The sequence below is a fragment of the Asparagus officinalis genome, chromosome 6 (assembly GCF_001876935.1).
Source record: "Asparagus officinalis chromosome 6, Aspof.V1, whole genome shotgun sequence".
Taxonomy (NCBI): domain Eukaryota; kingdom Viridiplantae; phylum Streptophyta; class Magnoliopsida; order Asparagales; family Asparagaceae; genus Asparagus; species Asparagus officinalis.
Genome location: NC_033799.1, coordinates 58,516,736 through 58,528,461, shown reverse-complemented (window position 1 = coordinate 58,528,461; position 11,726 = coordinate 58,516,736). Strand labels below are relative to the sequence as shown.

General features: G+C 35.5%; 1 protein-coding gene across 3 annotated transcripts in view; it reads right to left on the bottom strand.

Moving 5' to 3' along the window:
- Positions 1-6,277, bottom strand: part of LOC109845118 (tRNA threonylcarbamoyladenosine dehydratase) — a 46,679-nt gene extending 40,402 nt beyond the window's left edge. For all 3 annotated transcript variants that reach the window (XR_002248226.1, XM_020414329.1, XM_020414328.1), the window contains exon 1: positions 6,116-6,277. Coding sequence is in view for 2 of the 3 variants with exons in the window: in XM_020414329.1 (XP_020269918.1) it covers positions 6,116-6,207 (92 nt within the window). In the remaining variant the exon portion in view is untranslated. The remainder of the gene's footprint in view (positions 1-6,115) is intronic.

Sequence of the window (11,726 nt, the reverse complement as noted above, 5' to 3'; positions counted from 1 at the left end):
GCTCCTACATAACCTATTTAGTATCGTATTTCTCCACTTTTTGAAACGGAAGTGTTTTATCTGAAGGTGCCCCATAGATATCTTGAGGACTCATTTGACTGCTTCCAGTGTTACCTTGTTTCTGGTATTATTTCATGTACCTGCTTAACAGCTCCACTGCTTTGAGCAATATCTGGTCTTGTACACAACCATAGACATATATCGAGCACTTTTAATTGCTGGAGACGTACGGGACCTTCGCCATATGTGCACGCTTTCTTCCTCTGGTCTGTTGGTGGATTGCTCTTTGGTCACTGGTTTAGCATTTTGCATATTGAACCTGGAGAGTACTTAGTTGATGCCTGTGATAATATCAAAGCCCCAGACTTCATGTCTTTCTTGATCCTCATTCTAAGAATCTGCTTTGCAGCGTCAAGATCATTCATTACGAATTGCTTTGATAATTTTTGCTTCAAATTTATAATCTCTTGCAGATCTGAACCCGCAACGAGCATGTCATCAACGTATAATAATAAAATAATAAAGCTATTGTCAAACTTCTTAAGATAGCAACAATGATCTGCTTGGCATCTAGTGAAACCATTGCTGCCCATAAAGTTGTCAAACTTCTTATACCACTGTCCGGGAGCTTGTTTTAATTCATACAAGCTCTTCTTCAAACGATATACTAGATTTTTCTTGTCTGCCTTTATGAAGCCTTCTGGTTGCTTCATATAGATCTCCTCCTCCAATCACCATGAAGAAAAATTGTTTTTACATCTAACTGCTTAAGATGTAAATTCTTAGCAGCTATAATTTTCAATACCAGTGTTGTTGTAGTCAGTTTCACGATCGGAGAGAAAATTTTATTGTAGTCAATACCTTTCTTTTGCTAAAAGCCTTTGACAACCAATCTTGCCTTGTAGCGCTTGTTCATATCATGCTCTTCTTTGATCCTGTAAATCTACTTGTTATGAAGAGCTTTCTTACCTGGTGATAATTCAGCTAAGTCCCACGTCTAATTTGACATAAGCGAGTCCATCTCATCTTACATAGCAGACTCCCATTTGATCGAATCCTCCACCTGCATTGCTTCATCATAACACTCCGGTTCATCATTGTCAGTCAGCAACAAATAGTGCAAAAAAGGCGAATATCGCCGAATTGGCTTAAAAATTCTAGACTAGTCTAAACATCATTTTCAGAATTAGCTTAGGAATCGGCTTAGGAATTCTGGACTAGTCTGCATTGCTTGGTTCTTTTTGAACTATTTCAGGACTAGTCTGAACATCATTTTCAGAAATCTCCTCAAATTCAGTCCATTCCTTTGTTTCAGTTTTTGTACTGGAGCTACTTGATTCTGCAGTTGATATGTCTTTGTACATCACATTCTCATTGAATATGATATCTCTGCTTCTGATGATCTTCCGATTTTTATAATCCCAAAACCGGTAACCAAACTCATTACCATCATAACCAACAAAAAAACATTTGTTAGATTTAACATCAAGTTTATTTTTTTCAGCAGAATGTATGTGTACATAAGAGATACAACCAAAAACTCTTAAATGCGAAAGATTTACCTCTTTTCTGCTCCAAGCTTCTTTCGGTATTCCACCGTCCAAGGAAACTGAGGGTCTGTGGTTGATTAGGTAAGTTGCGGTATTGATAGCTTCAGCCCATAGGAACATGGGCAAGTCAACATATATCCTCGTGCTTCTGGCACGTTCATTCAAAGTTCTGTTCATGCGTTCCGCTACGACATTCTGCTGCGGTGTCATGGGAACTGTTTTCTCCATCTTGATCCTGTTGTTTGCGTAAAATTCTTTGAATCTACTACCTTTGTACTCTCGTCCATTGTCTGACCTTAACCGTTTTATCTTCAAACCAATTTTATTTTCCATCATAACCTTCCATTTTCTGAAGATATCAAAGACTTCTGATTTTTTTCTTCAAAAAATAGACTCACATCTTCCTTATAGAATCATCAATGAAGGTGACATAGTACAGTGAGTCTGTAAGAGATGAAACTGGAGATGATCCACATACGTCGGTGTGAACCAGTTCTAACTTTCTACCTTGGGTGTCTTGCCAATCTTTGCAAAACTGACTTTCTTCTGTTTGTCAAAGATGTAATCCTCGCATAGGTTGACATCTACATTCTTCAGATCCGACAGCTTCCCTTTTGACAGAAGTGTCTTCATCCTTTTTTCGCTCATATGGCCAAGCTTTTGGTGTCATAGGTTTAAATTTTTATCTGTATCTGTTACTGCAGTAATATTCTCTAAGTTCGAGGTTACATGGAGAGTACCATTTTTCTTACCTCGAGCAATGACGAGTGCTCCTTTGGTAATCTTCCATTCATGATCTGAGAAGGTTATACAGTAACCCTCTCCATCAAGCTGTTCCACAGAGATCAAATTCCTTTTAAGGTCAGGAATATGTATCACTCCTTGCAGCTTCCACGTGGTCTGATTTGGTAATTTTAATCGGATGTTTCCCTTGCCAACGATCTTTAAGGTTTCACCATCTGCTAGATGTACCTTTCTGAATCACCGCTGACGTAGTTCATGATTTCTCGATATGGGGTGACATGAAAGGATGCCCCTGAATCAAGAATCTATGATTCAATCAGACTGTTGACGCTTAGAATCATAACCATCTTCTTCCTCGGTCACGTTGGTAAACTTCTGTGCGCTGGTATTTTTCTTCGGTACCCGACACTCCCTCTTGAAAAGACCCTTCTTGTCATAATTATAGCAGTTAAAACTTTCTTTCCCGATCTAGATTTGCTCCTAGATTTTGATCTGTCGCAATTTGAACTTTTTTCTGAAGTTCTCCCCCTAGACTCCGTGTGTAAAGCTGAAGAGGTTGATGCTTCACCTGATTCTCTCTGCTGAATTTCTTCACTAAGAACCAGATCACGAATATCATCAAATTTCAACTTATTGCTTCACGACGAGAGCTACTCACAGCTGTGATAGTAACATTTCAACTTTCTGGTAGAGAAGATAAAAGTATTAATACTCGTACTTCTTTATCAAACTCAATTCTAACTGAACTCAACTGGGTTGTGACTGTATTGAGTTCATTGAGATGTTGAGCTACCGATGCGTCTTCTGTCATCCGTAAATTGAACAGTTGCCTCATCAAGTGAACTTTATTTGAGGTAGAGGGCTTCTCATACATCCTGTAGAGAGCTGTCATAAAACTTGTCGTGCTCTTTTCTTTTTCTATGTTGAAAGCAACATTACGGGATAGCGTCAATCGGATAACTCCAAGGGCTTGTCTGTCGAGAAAAGCACACTCTTCATCCTTCATATCATCTAGTTTACTTCCTGAAAGAGGTTGATACAGCTTCTTCTGATACAGATAATTTTTGATCTGTATCTTTCAAAAGTCGAAGTCCGCACCATCGAACTTCTCAATTTTTACCTCCCCTTCGTCTGCAGTCATCGCTCCCACTCGAATCTACCACCCTTTGGATCGTTTCTGACTGTTTTTGCGAACCACCATATATTAAGACACCTTTGCCGACAAATCGGTACCGCCGGCAAAGTTTTACTATACACAAAATTTACTATTTACGTGAATAGTTATCTTACAAAAAATTAACAGACATCACAACTAGAGCTCTGATACCAGTTGTTGAGAATTACATAAACTCCCCTATTATCAGATTTAAGAGAGCGAAATAAATGCGCAATAATAGGATACACAATTTAACGTGGTTCGGCATAAAAATTACCTACATCCACGGGCTGCTGCAGATCTTTACTGAAAAAGAAAATTTTACAAGCACTCTGAAAATTGCTCTTAATTTTCTCTCACTGAGTACTCTCTCTCTCTTAATTTTCTCTCTCAATCTTTCTCACGGAGTGCTCTCTCTCACTCTTCTCAAGAACACTTAGAAGCTGATTGAGATTATAGATTAAAGAGAAGAGTGGGGGGGTTTATAGCCTCCATCCCCCTCCTTTTTTCTTCCTTTCTTTTGACTCTTGCTCCCCTCTTGTCAACAAAAGCAGCCACCTTTCTTCTTATCAAGAAAGACAGCCACCTTCCTTTTTTTTCTTTCGGTGGCTTCTTTTGTTGACAAAAGAAAGCAGCCACCAACTCCTTTTGACTAACAGGATGGTCTCATTTCATGTTTTATTAACATAGGTATTTAGTTATAGTAAAGTCATTGACTCATATTCTATTGTGGGCGTCCCTTTATTCGATTCCACACATTGCATTTTGTCTTGCGCATGTACACTTAAAAGGGACTTTGCGCCTTGCAAACTTATAAGTGATGCGTCACTTTTGGGGAACTAATTCGTGCACTGGAGGGAATCGGTTCACAAATTTACTGGGAAATTGATTTGCAAGAACTATACAACAATTCGAGGGGGGTCCAAGGGAATCACGCAACTATGCTGTCATCAATGCCGAAGCATACCAACTGATGCCCGTAAAGGATCAAAATTATCTCGCTCTGGTACAAGGAAGGAGATCAGCCTTCGAGATAGGCCTAGGCTTTAAGCGTTCTTAGCTTCAGGTCGCTTATGGATAATTACAAATACTAGTGCAGTTTACTTTACACGCATGTCATCTTTCAAAGGAGGACCTTCCACATGTTCCATATTAGTGAGCTATGATCTTGAGGCTACTTCATGCACATTATTACATTAAGCTAAAAACAAAACTCCCTTTAAATTAGGGGGTTTCGTATATAACTTCCGCTAAATACCCATGACTTTTGGGTGTCTCACAAAACCCTCTTAGAAATTTATCTCCTAACGGAGTTAGTAGGTCAGCTTGAAAGACAAAAATATCCGGTTTAACCAGACCTACTATTAGTTGGGGGTTTCTTTAAAAAGAATTTGAAGTTTATGGGAGCTTTGTAAGACCCTCTGAAGTTCATGCCTCATGGGAGTTTACTTGGATTTATAAAGCTCAGGGGATTTAGTGGGAGAACCTTAAAGTTAAGGGCCTTTTGTTAAATTTAGCTTTTGGACGAATGGTTATTGGCAGTTCACAACTTAAATGAGCGCTACACGCAAATGAAAATTCAGCCAGTTGATGTTTGTACACTGATACAGATGTAAATATGACCCCAAAGTCCAATCTATATGAAAAGAAGTCCTGTGGGTAGTCCAAGAAGACATAATGCCTTTTAGAAAGTCATAGATGGCGTTTTGGAGAACCAAGTTCGCTAAAGAGTAAAGACATCAATAACCATCTACAAGATAGCAAAGCAGAGGTCGGAACCTGCTGAGTTCGCAATAAGACGCATGAGCGGAATAGGACAAGGCAATCAAGAGAGGAATTACAATTGGTCAAATTGCAAGAATCCTAACGACTCAATGTTCGTAGCACCTGTAAAGGACAACAGGAAGTAGTCAAGGCTCATCTTTGCAGCCCAGGCTAAAGCCGGCGCAAATACCATTCTGTAATCTAAGCATGACGATACACCCAGGTTCCCCAAAATAAATACAAAAAGGTATAAATATCCTCTCCTATTGCAGGTGAACAGAGAACACATACACAAACGAAACACTTGAGTCTCTTTGCTTATTGTCTCATTTATCAAAAGACGGAGTTAAGCATTGGAGGGGCGAAACAGCGAAATAACCCTCAGGCTTGCACCTTAAATGATTTTGGTATGCAAATCTATGTATGGTCGTGTTTGCTACCTGTGCTTTCTGAATTACAGGTCCCACTGGCGCTTACATGAACATCCGAACACGTGGTAAGTCAGAGCAGCAACAAAAACTATAAACATTGATAGAATGTATATATTTGCAATTAAAATATATCTTTATAAGCATGTCTTCAGAAACTGTTTGCTCATAGAAAAACATGAAATATCTATCTTATGAGCTAGTAGAATTTGAAGTCAAAATACTCAAGAGTATAGAATCAAATCACCGTAACCGAACAATTGTCTGCCATTTACACAAACGCTTTCTGTAAGATTCCATGGTTTTCATTAAAATTTGATGGGCTAGCTACAACTTAGAGTTCAAGGGGGAAAATGTCATCAAACCCATTAACGGAAAGGGGAAAAGATACTATCTTTATGCAGAAACTGCCACTACTTAATAAGCACTTGTTGGTCAATGAGATATCAGCACTCGCAAGAGAGGATACGTACCTAGAGAGAAGCTTCAAGAGAGCCAGAGTGGAGAGTGAGCCAAAAAGAGCGCTCGCTCCAATCAAGAGCCAACGCTTTGAATTCTCTGCCATTTTTTCCCCTCTCAGTTTCTTCTCCTTTTTCTCTTATATATATTTTCTGTGACGTTTCGGGGGATTTTGGGGGCGGCCGACGGTGACTCTATTCTCTCTTGGGAGTTTAATAGGACTATCCTTTGGTTGAAGTTAGTGGGCCTTCAGGCCTCAGTTAACGCTTATTATTCTAGGATTTATATAAGGTTTGGGTCTTCGATAGGCTGGAATTATGCTGCACTAGAAGTATTAAGTTGGATTTATAATTGTTTTTTATGGCCTTTTAAGTGTTGGCATTTGTAGGGATATCTCAGGCTTGGACTGGCAATCTTTCTGCAAAAGCCACGTGATAGAAATGTAAGTTTAGTTTGGGCTGCAGCTGCCGGCCTGGTAGTAGCTATCGCATATTTTTATTTGAATTTCGATCTCTTAATACACGTTTGTTTCGCCCGTGCTAGCATGGATGGGCTCGGATGTCGAAAGAGAATATGGAGCAGATAGCAGGATCAATCCAACCCATATTATTAGCTTTCGAAACTACGGATCTGACCTTTTTTTTTCCAGTTCTGATTTACGTGGTCTCTATGAGTTATTTCTTTGGTCTATGTCGGTGTTTGTAAATTGAACTGCACTGAAAATAAATTTAGACTCAAAATATTTGGAATTTTCCCTAAACCCCTATAGAGGTGGTAAACGATCGAATCGAATCGAATACTTAGGAGTTTGTATTTGTATTTGTTTGAAATTATCGAATTCGAATGCAGACTCTAATATTCATATATCTAGTTTTTCGAATTCAAACTCGAATACTTGGTATTTGATAAATATTCATGAATATTTTCTAATACTTATCGAATATCAAATGTTGATGTTAAGTGATCACACAGTCAATTATATCCATGGTTGGATAGGGGCGAAGTTGATAAGGGGCCGCTTCCTTCCCCGAATATCCAGTTTTGAGTTGAGTAGCTAAAGTATGCACATATAGAAACCCATGAGAGAACGAGGACCGGTTCCCCTTGTTGGAATTAGGTGTGGATACAAACCTCCACAGTCGAGCTGATGCGGCATAATTATGTACCAAAATTGTAAGTGCACAATTTATCAAGTTATAGTATAAAAAGATATCGATCCCACGAAGAAGGTGATTTTAAGAGATTATTAAACTTGGTTCTTATATTTTGTGCGTGACAATTAGGAATAAAGAATAAGTGTGAATGTGATGAGTGATTGTTGTGAATATTTGCAAAAGATAATAAATTGATTTTTAGAGGAGAGAAGGAAGAATTAAAGAATAAATGAAATCACAAGGCAAGAAATATGAATTAATAAAATCAAGAAATAAAACTAAGAATGAAAAGAAAATTTAAGAAAGTTAAGATGAAGGATTCAAAAGAAGTAAGAAATCTAGAATATAATCCACTAACCAATTTCAATTACAAAATATAAACTATTCTCTTTTTATCATATTTCAACTTAGATTTATTAAGCATAGATTATCAAACCATTTAAGGAAAGTGTAACCTATCAAATTATCATCTAAGTTAAAATTACTATTCATGATAAGAACAATCAACATGATAATAATCCTAGAATTCATAAGCATAACCTATCAAACAATTTAAGGAAAGCATAGATTATCAAATTTTTCTTCTACCGATTAGTTCTCTAGTTGATTATCCTAAACATGAACATTTTAAATGCAAGAGAATAATTCATACAATATAAAGGAAATTAGACTAGTTACATACAATTCCAAGATTCTTACAAGAATTAAATTCACATCTTAAGAAATGAAAACAAGAAAAAGAACTAATTACAAAAATAAAAAGAAAATAAAAATCTAAACTATGAACAAGAAATAAATCTAACTACAAAGAAAATAAAAATCTACACTACAAAATAAATTGCAGAAATTAAATGCAAGAAAAATAAATCTACTCTACAAATTAAAGTGCAAAAAGAAATAAAAAGACAAGAAAATAAATCTACACTACAAGCATGAATTTAAATCTAACTAATAAGCAATAATAAAGAAATTACTAAAAAGAAATAAAAGAGAAAAGAAATGCAAACCTTCAAATTGCTCTTCATCTCCATCCTCATCATTCAACAAAGAGGAGAAAGAACAAATTTAAAGAGGAAAAAATTATTTTTATTAATTGCAACTAAAGTTACAATTTTTGGAAGGCCTTCTCAATTAAGAGTAGCCCTCCTCTCCAAAAGGAGTTTACAAAATTTTCACACCTCTAACCCCTCACTCTCTACCCCTATTTATAGTAATCTTCAATGAATATGAGCCATTGGATTTGTCTTGAATCCCAAGCAACAATCTTCACCTTTGAATTTGCTTTTTGTTCTTCTCTAGCCCAATCTTCATTTGATTTTCCAAGAAGCAAGTCCAGCCCATATAATGTAAAATCAACCGGCCCATATGATTTTTGCTGCAGTACCCAAAGCCAAGACTAGTCCATTTGAATTTCCATTTGATGAACAAGCAAGTCGGCCCATGAATCATTTCATTTGGTTTTTTTTTTTAAATAAAATCCGGCCCATTTCTTCCAACACAGCAGGTCCATTAAATACACAAGTTTTGAAGTCCATAGCAACACTCATTCTCTATTTTTGATTTGTTTTGAATCCAAGTCCGGCCCATCTTTGATAATTCATTGATTTTCAAGTTTTTGGCTCATTCAAAGTCCAAAGTCCAAAGCATTTTCAAAACTAAATTCTCAAGCAAGTCCAGCCAAGTCCGGTCACTTGAATTCATTCAAACTTTGCATAAAAGCCCACTTCATTCCACTATTTACATCCATGTCCAAGCATAGCTTCCTTGGTGTATTTTTTTATGAGCTTTGCTCTTTGGGCTTCAATTATTTTCCTCTTTTAAGCTTTTGCTTCATGGGCTTCTAAAATGCTACAAAATAGAGAAGAGAGATCTAGATGGGTTTTTATATTTAATAATATTTATTTATATTTATGTGCAAACTAAGCTAACAACAATTATTAATTGTATATTTATTCATATAAAATAGATAATGAGGGTATAAAACTGTAATAAAATGTGATTATCAAATACCCCCATACCTAAACTTTTGCTAGTCCTCTAGCAAAGAAAATAAAAAGAAAATCCTAACTCACTTTCGCAGGAATCGCGGTTGTATTTAGCGCATACAACAAGCCTTTAAACCCCTAGGTTACCCTAGTGGACGAGTTGTAGTCTCGTGAGGGTTTGCAGTGAATATACCCACAAAATTCGGTCAACTTGCCAAATTAAAGAAGTCAGTAAATAACTAAATTCACTTGATAACTTTTAGATAATCTAATTGGAGCCAGTTATCACTCAAGAAAACATTTTTATATATAACTCTAAGGTATATTTTTAAGAAAATCTTCTCATTGTAGCAATACAAAACCAAGCCAAACTTAGAAATTTAATTTAAAAGTTTTGAAAAGAACATGCTAACTCTTTGTTTTAAATAATTTTCAAGTTGCTTGATTTAAAATATTTTCCAAGACCATATATACAACTATAAAACATTTATTAAATTTTTTATTTTTTATTTTTTTATTATTTTTTAAAACTCTTTCATCCTTGGTGATTTTTTTTCTACTTTAACGGGCTTTCTAAGTGACCATTTAACGAGTTTTGGGCCAATGGATCCCAACCCAAATGGGCTTAGGTCATTAAGTATGGAAATACTCCTTGGGCTTAATTACTCGGTCAGCTTAGGCTTTATAAGATAGAATCACCTTGAATTAAAGAGTTTTTTTTTCTTTTTGGTGCCCATTTTTCGCACTCTTCTTTTGCAATTTTTTTTTGTATATGTATATATATTTTGAAAATATGTAAATCAAGACACTTTGAAAAAAAATTATTTTCAACTCTAAGTTAAGCATGCAAAAATTTCATTATTTTAAATAAAAGTCCAAGTTAAGGCTTAAGTAAAGTATACTACTTTGAAAATCATTTCTTAAGAAATTTATTTAGAGTTATCATAAAAGGTGAACTTAAGTAAATAACTAACTAGGGATTAGAAAATTTCAAATTTATCAAATAAATCAATTATTACATAACTCTATCAATTTAATATGTCACTAACTAAGAATTAGAAAATTTAAAATCTATCAATTTGATCAATTATTACTTAACTCTATTAATTTGGCAAGTGACAATATTTTTATAATTTTTTTTAACAAAAAGAAAAAAACAACTAAAAAGGTAAAATAAAGAGGAAAATATGTATTTCTCACCCCCACACCTAAATTATGCATTGTCCTCAATGCAAGCACAAAGTAAAGCAGATAGAATTGGAGAACTTACAGTTGTTCGGTTGACAATGATGATAAGGATCTGCAATTACCGTTAGTATGTGGATGAAGAAATCAAATAAGAGGAAAAATTGTAAGTAATTATTATTTTATTTATTTATTATTATCCTATGCTACTTATTCAAAAAAAAAAAATTTTAAGAAACAAAAGAAAAATTAGTTTTTTTTTTACAGATAATGAGGTTCATGAAGAACCAACACCTCAGAAACAAAAGAAAAATTAGTTTTTTTTTTACAGATAATGAGGTTCATGAAGAACCAACACCTCTTCCTTTCCGAGCGTAGAAAATTCTAAAAATGGTTTTAGACGTTGACCATTTATTTTAAAAATATTACCATTTTAAGGATTTTCTATCTCGACAGCTCCATGTGGAAAAACTAGTTTAATAAAAAATGGACCTGTCCATCTTGATCTTAGTTTTTCAGGAAAAAGATGCAATTTGGAATTGTACAATAAAACTTTTTGTCCTGGAGAGAAATTTTTTCGCAAAATTGATTTGTCATGAAAATTTTTTGTTTTCTCTTTGTAAATTTTTGAGTTTATGTATGCATCATTTCTAATTTCTTCCAACTCATTTATTTGGAGCAATCTGTTCTTACCTGCCGAGTCTGAGTCAAAATTGAACTGTTTTATTGCCCATATTGCTCGATGTTCCAACTCTACTGGTATGTGACAAGCTTTTCCGAATACTAATCTGTATGGTGACATTCCCAAATTGGCCTTGAAAGCAGTTCTATATGCCCACAGAGCATCACACAATTTTACAGACCAATCTTTTCTGTTATGATTAACTGTTTTTTCTAAGATTTGTTTGATCTGCCTGTTTGTGACCTCTACTTGTCCACTGGTTTGGGGGTGATAAGGAGTTGACAATTTGTGTGTGATTGAATATTTCCTCATCAGAGCCTCGAAAGAACGGTTACAGAAATGTGTACCGTTATCACTGATGATCGCTCGAGGTACTCCAAACCGGGCAAAAATGTTCTCTTTCAAAAACTTGACAACGACCTTGTTGTCATTAGTTTTGCAAGCTACCGCCTCAACCCATTTTGACATGTATTCAACGGCTACTAGAATGTAGACATTTCCAAAGGAATTTGGAAATGGTCCCATGAAATCGATACCCCACAGATCAAAAAGTTCAACGGATAAGATGGGTTGTAAGGGCATCATATTTCTTCTAGTGACCTTTCCTAAAAGCTGACAG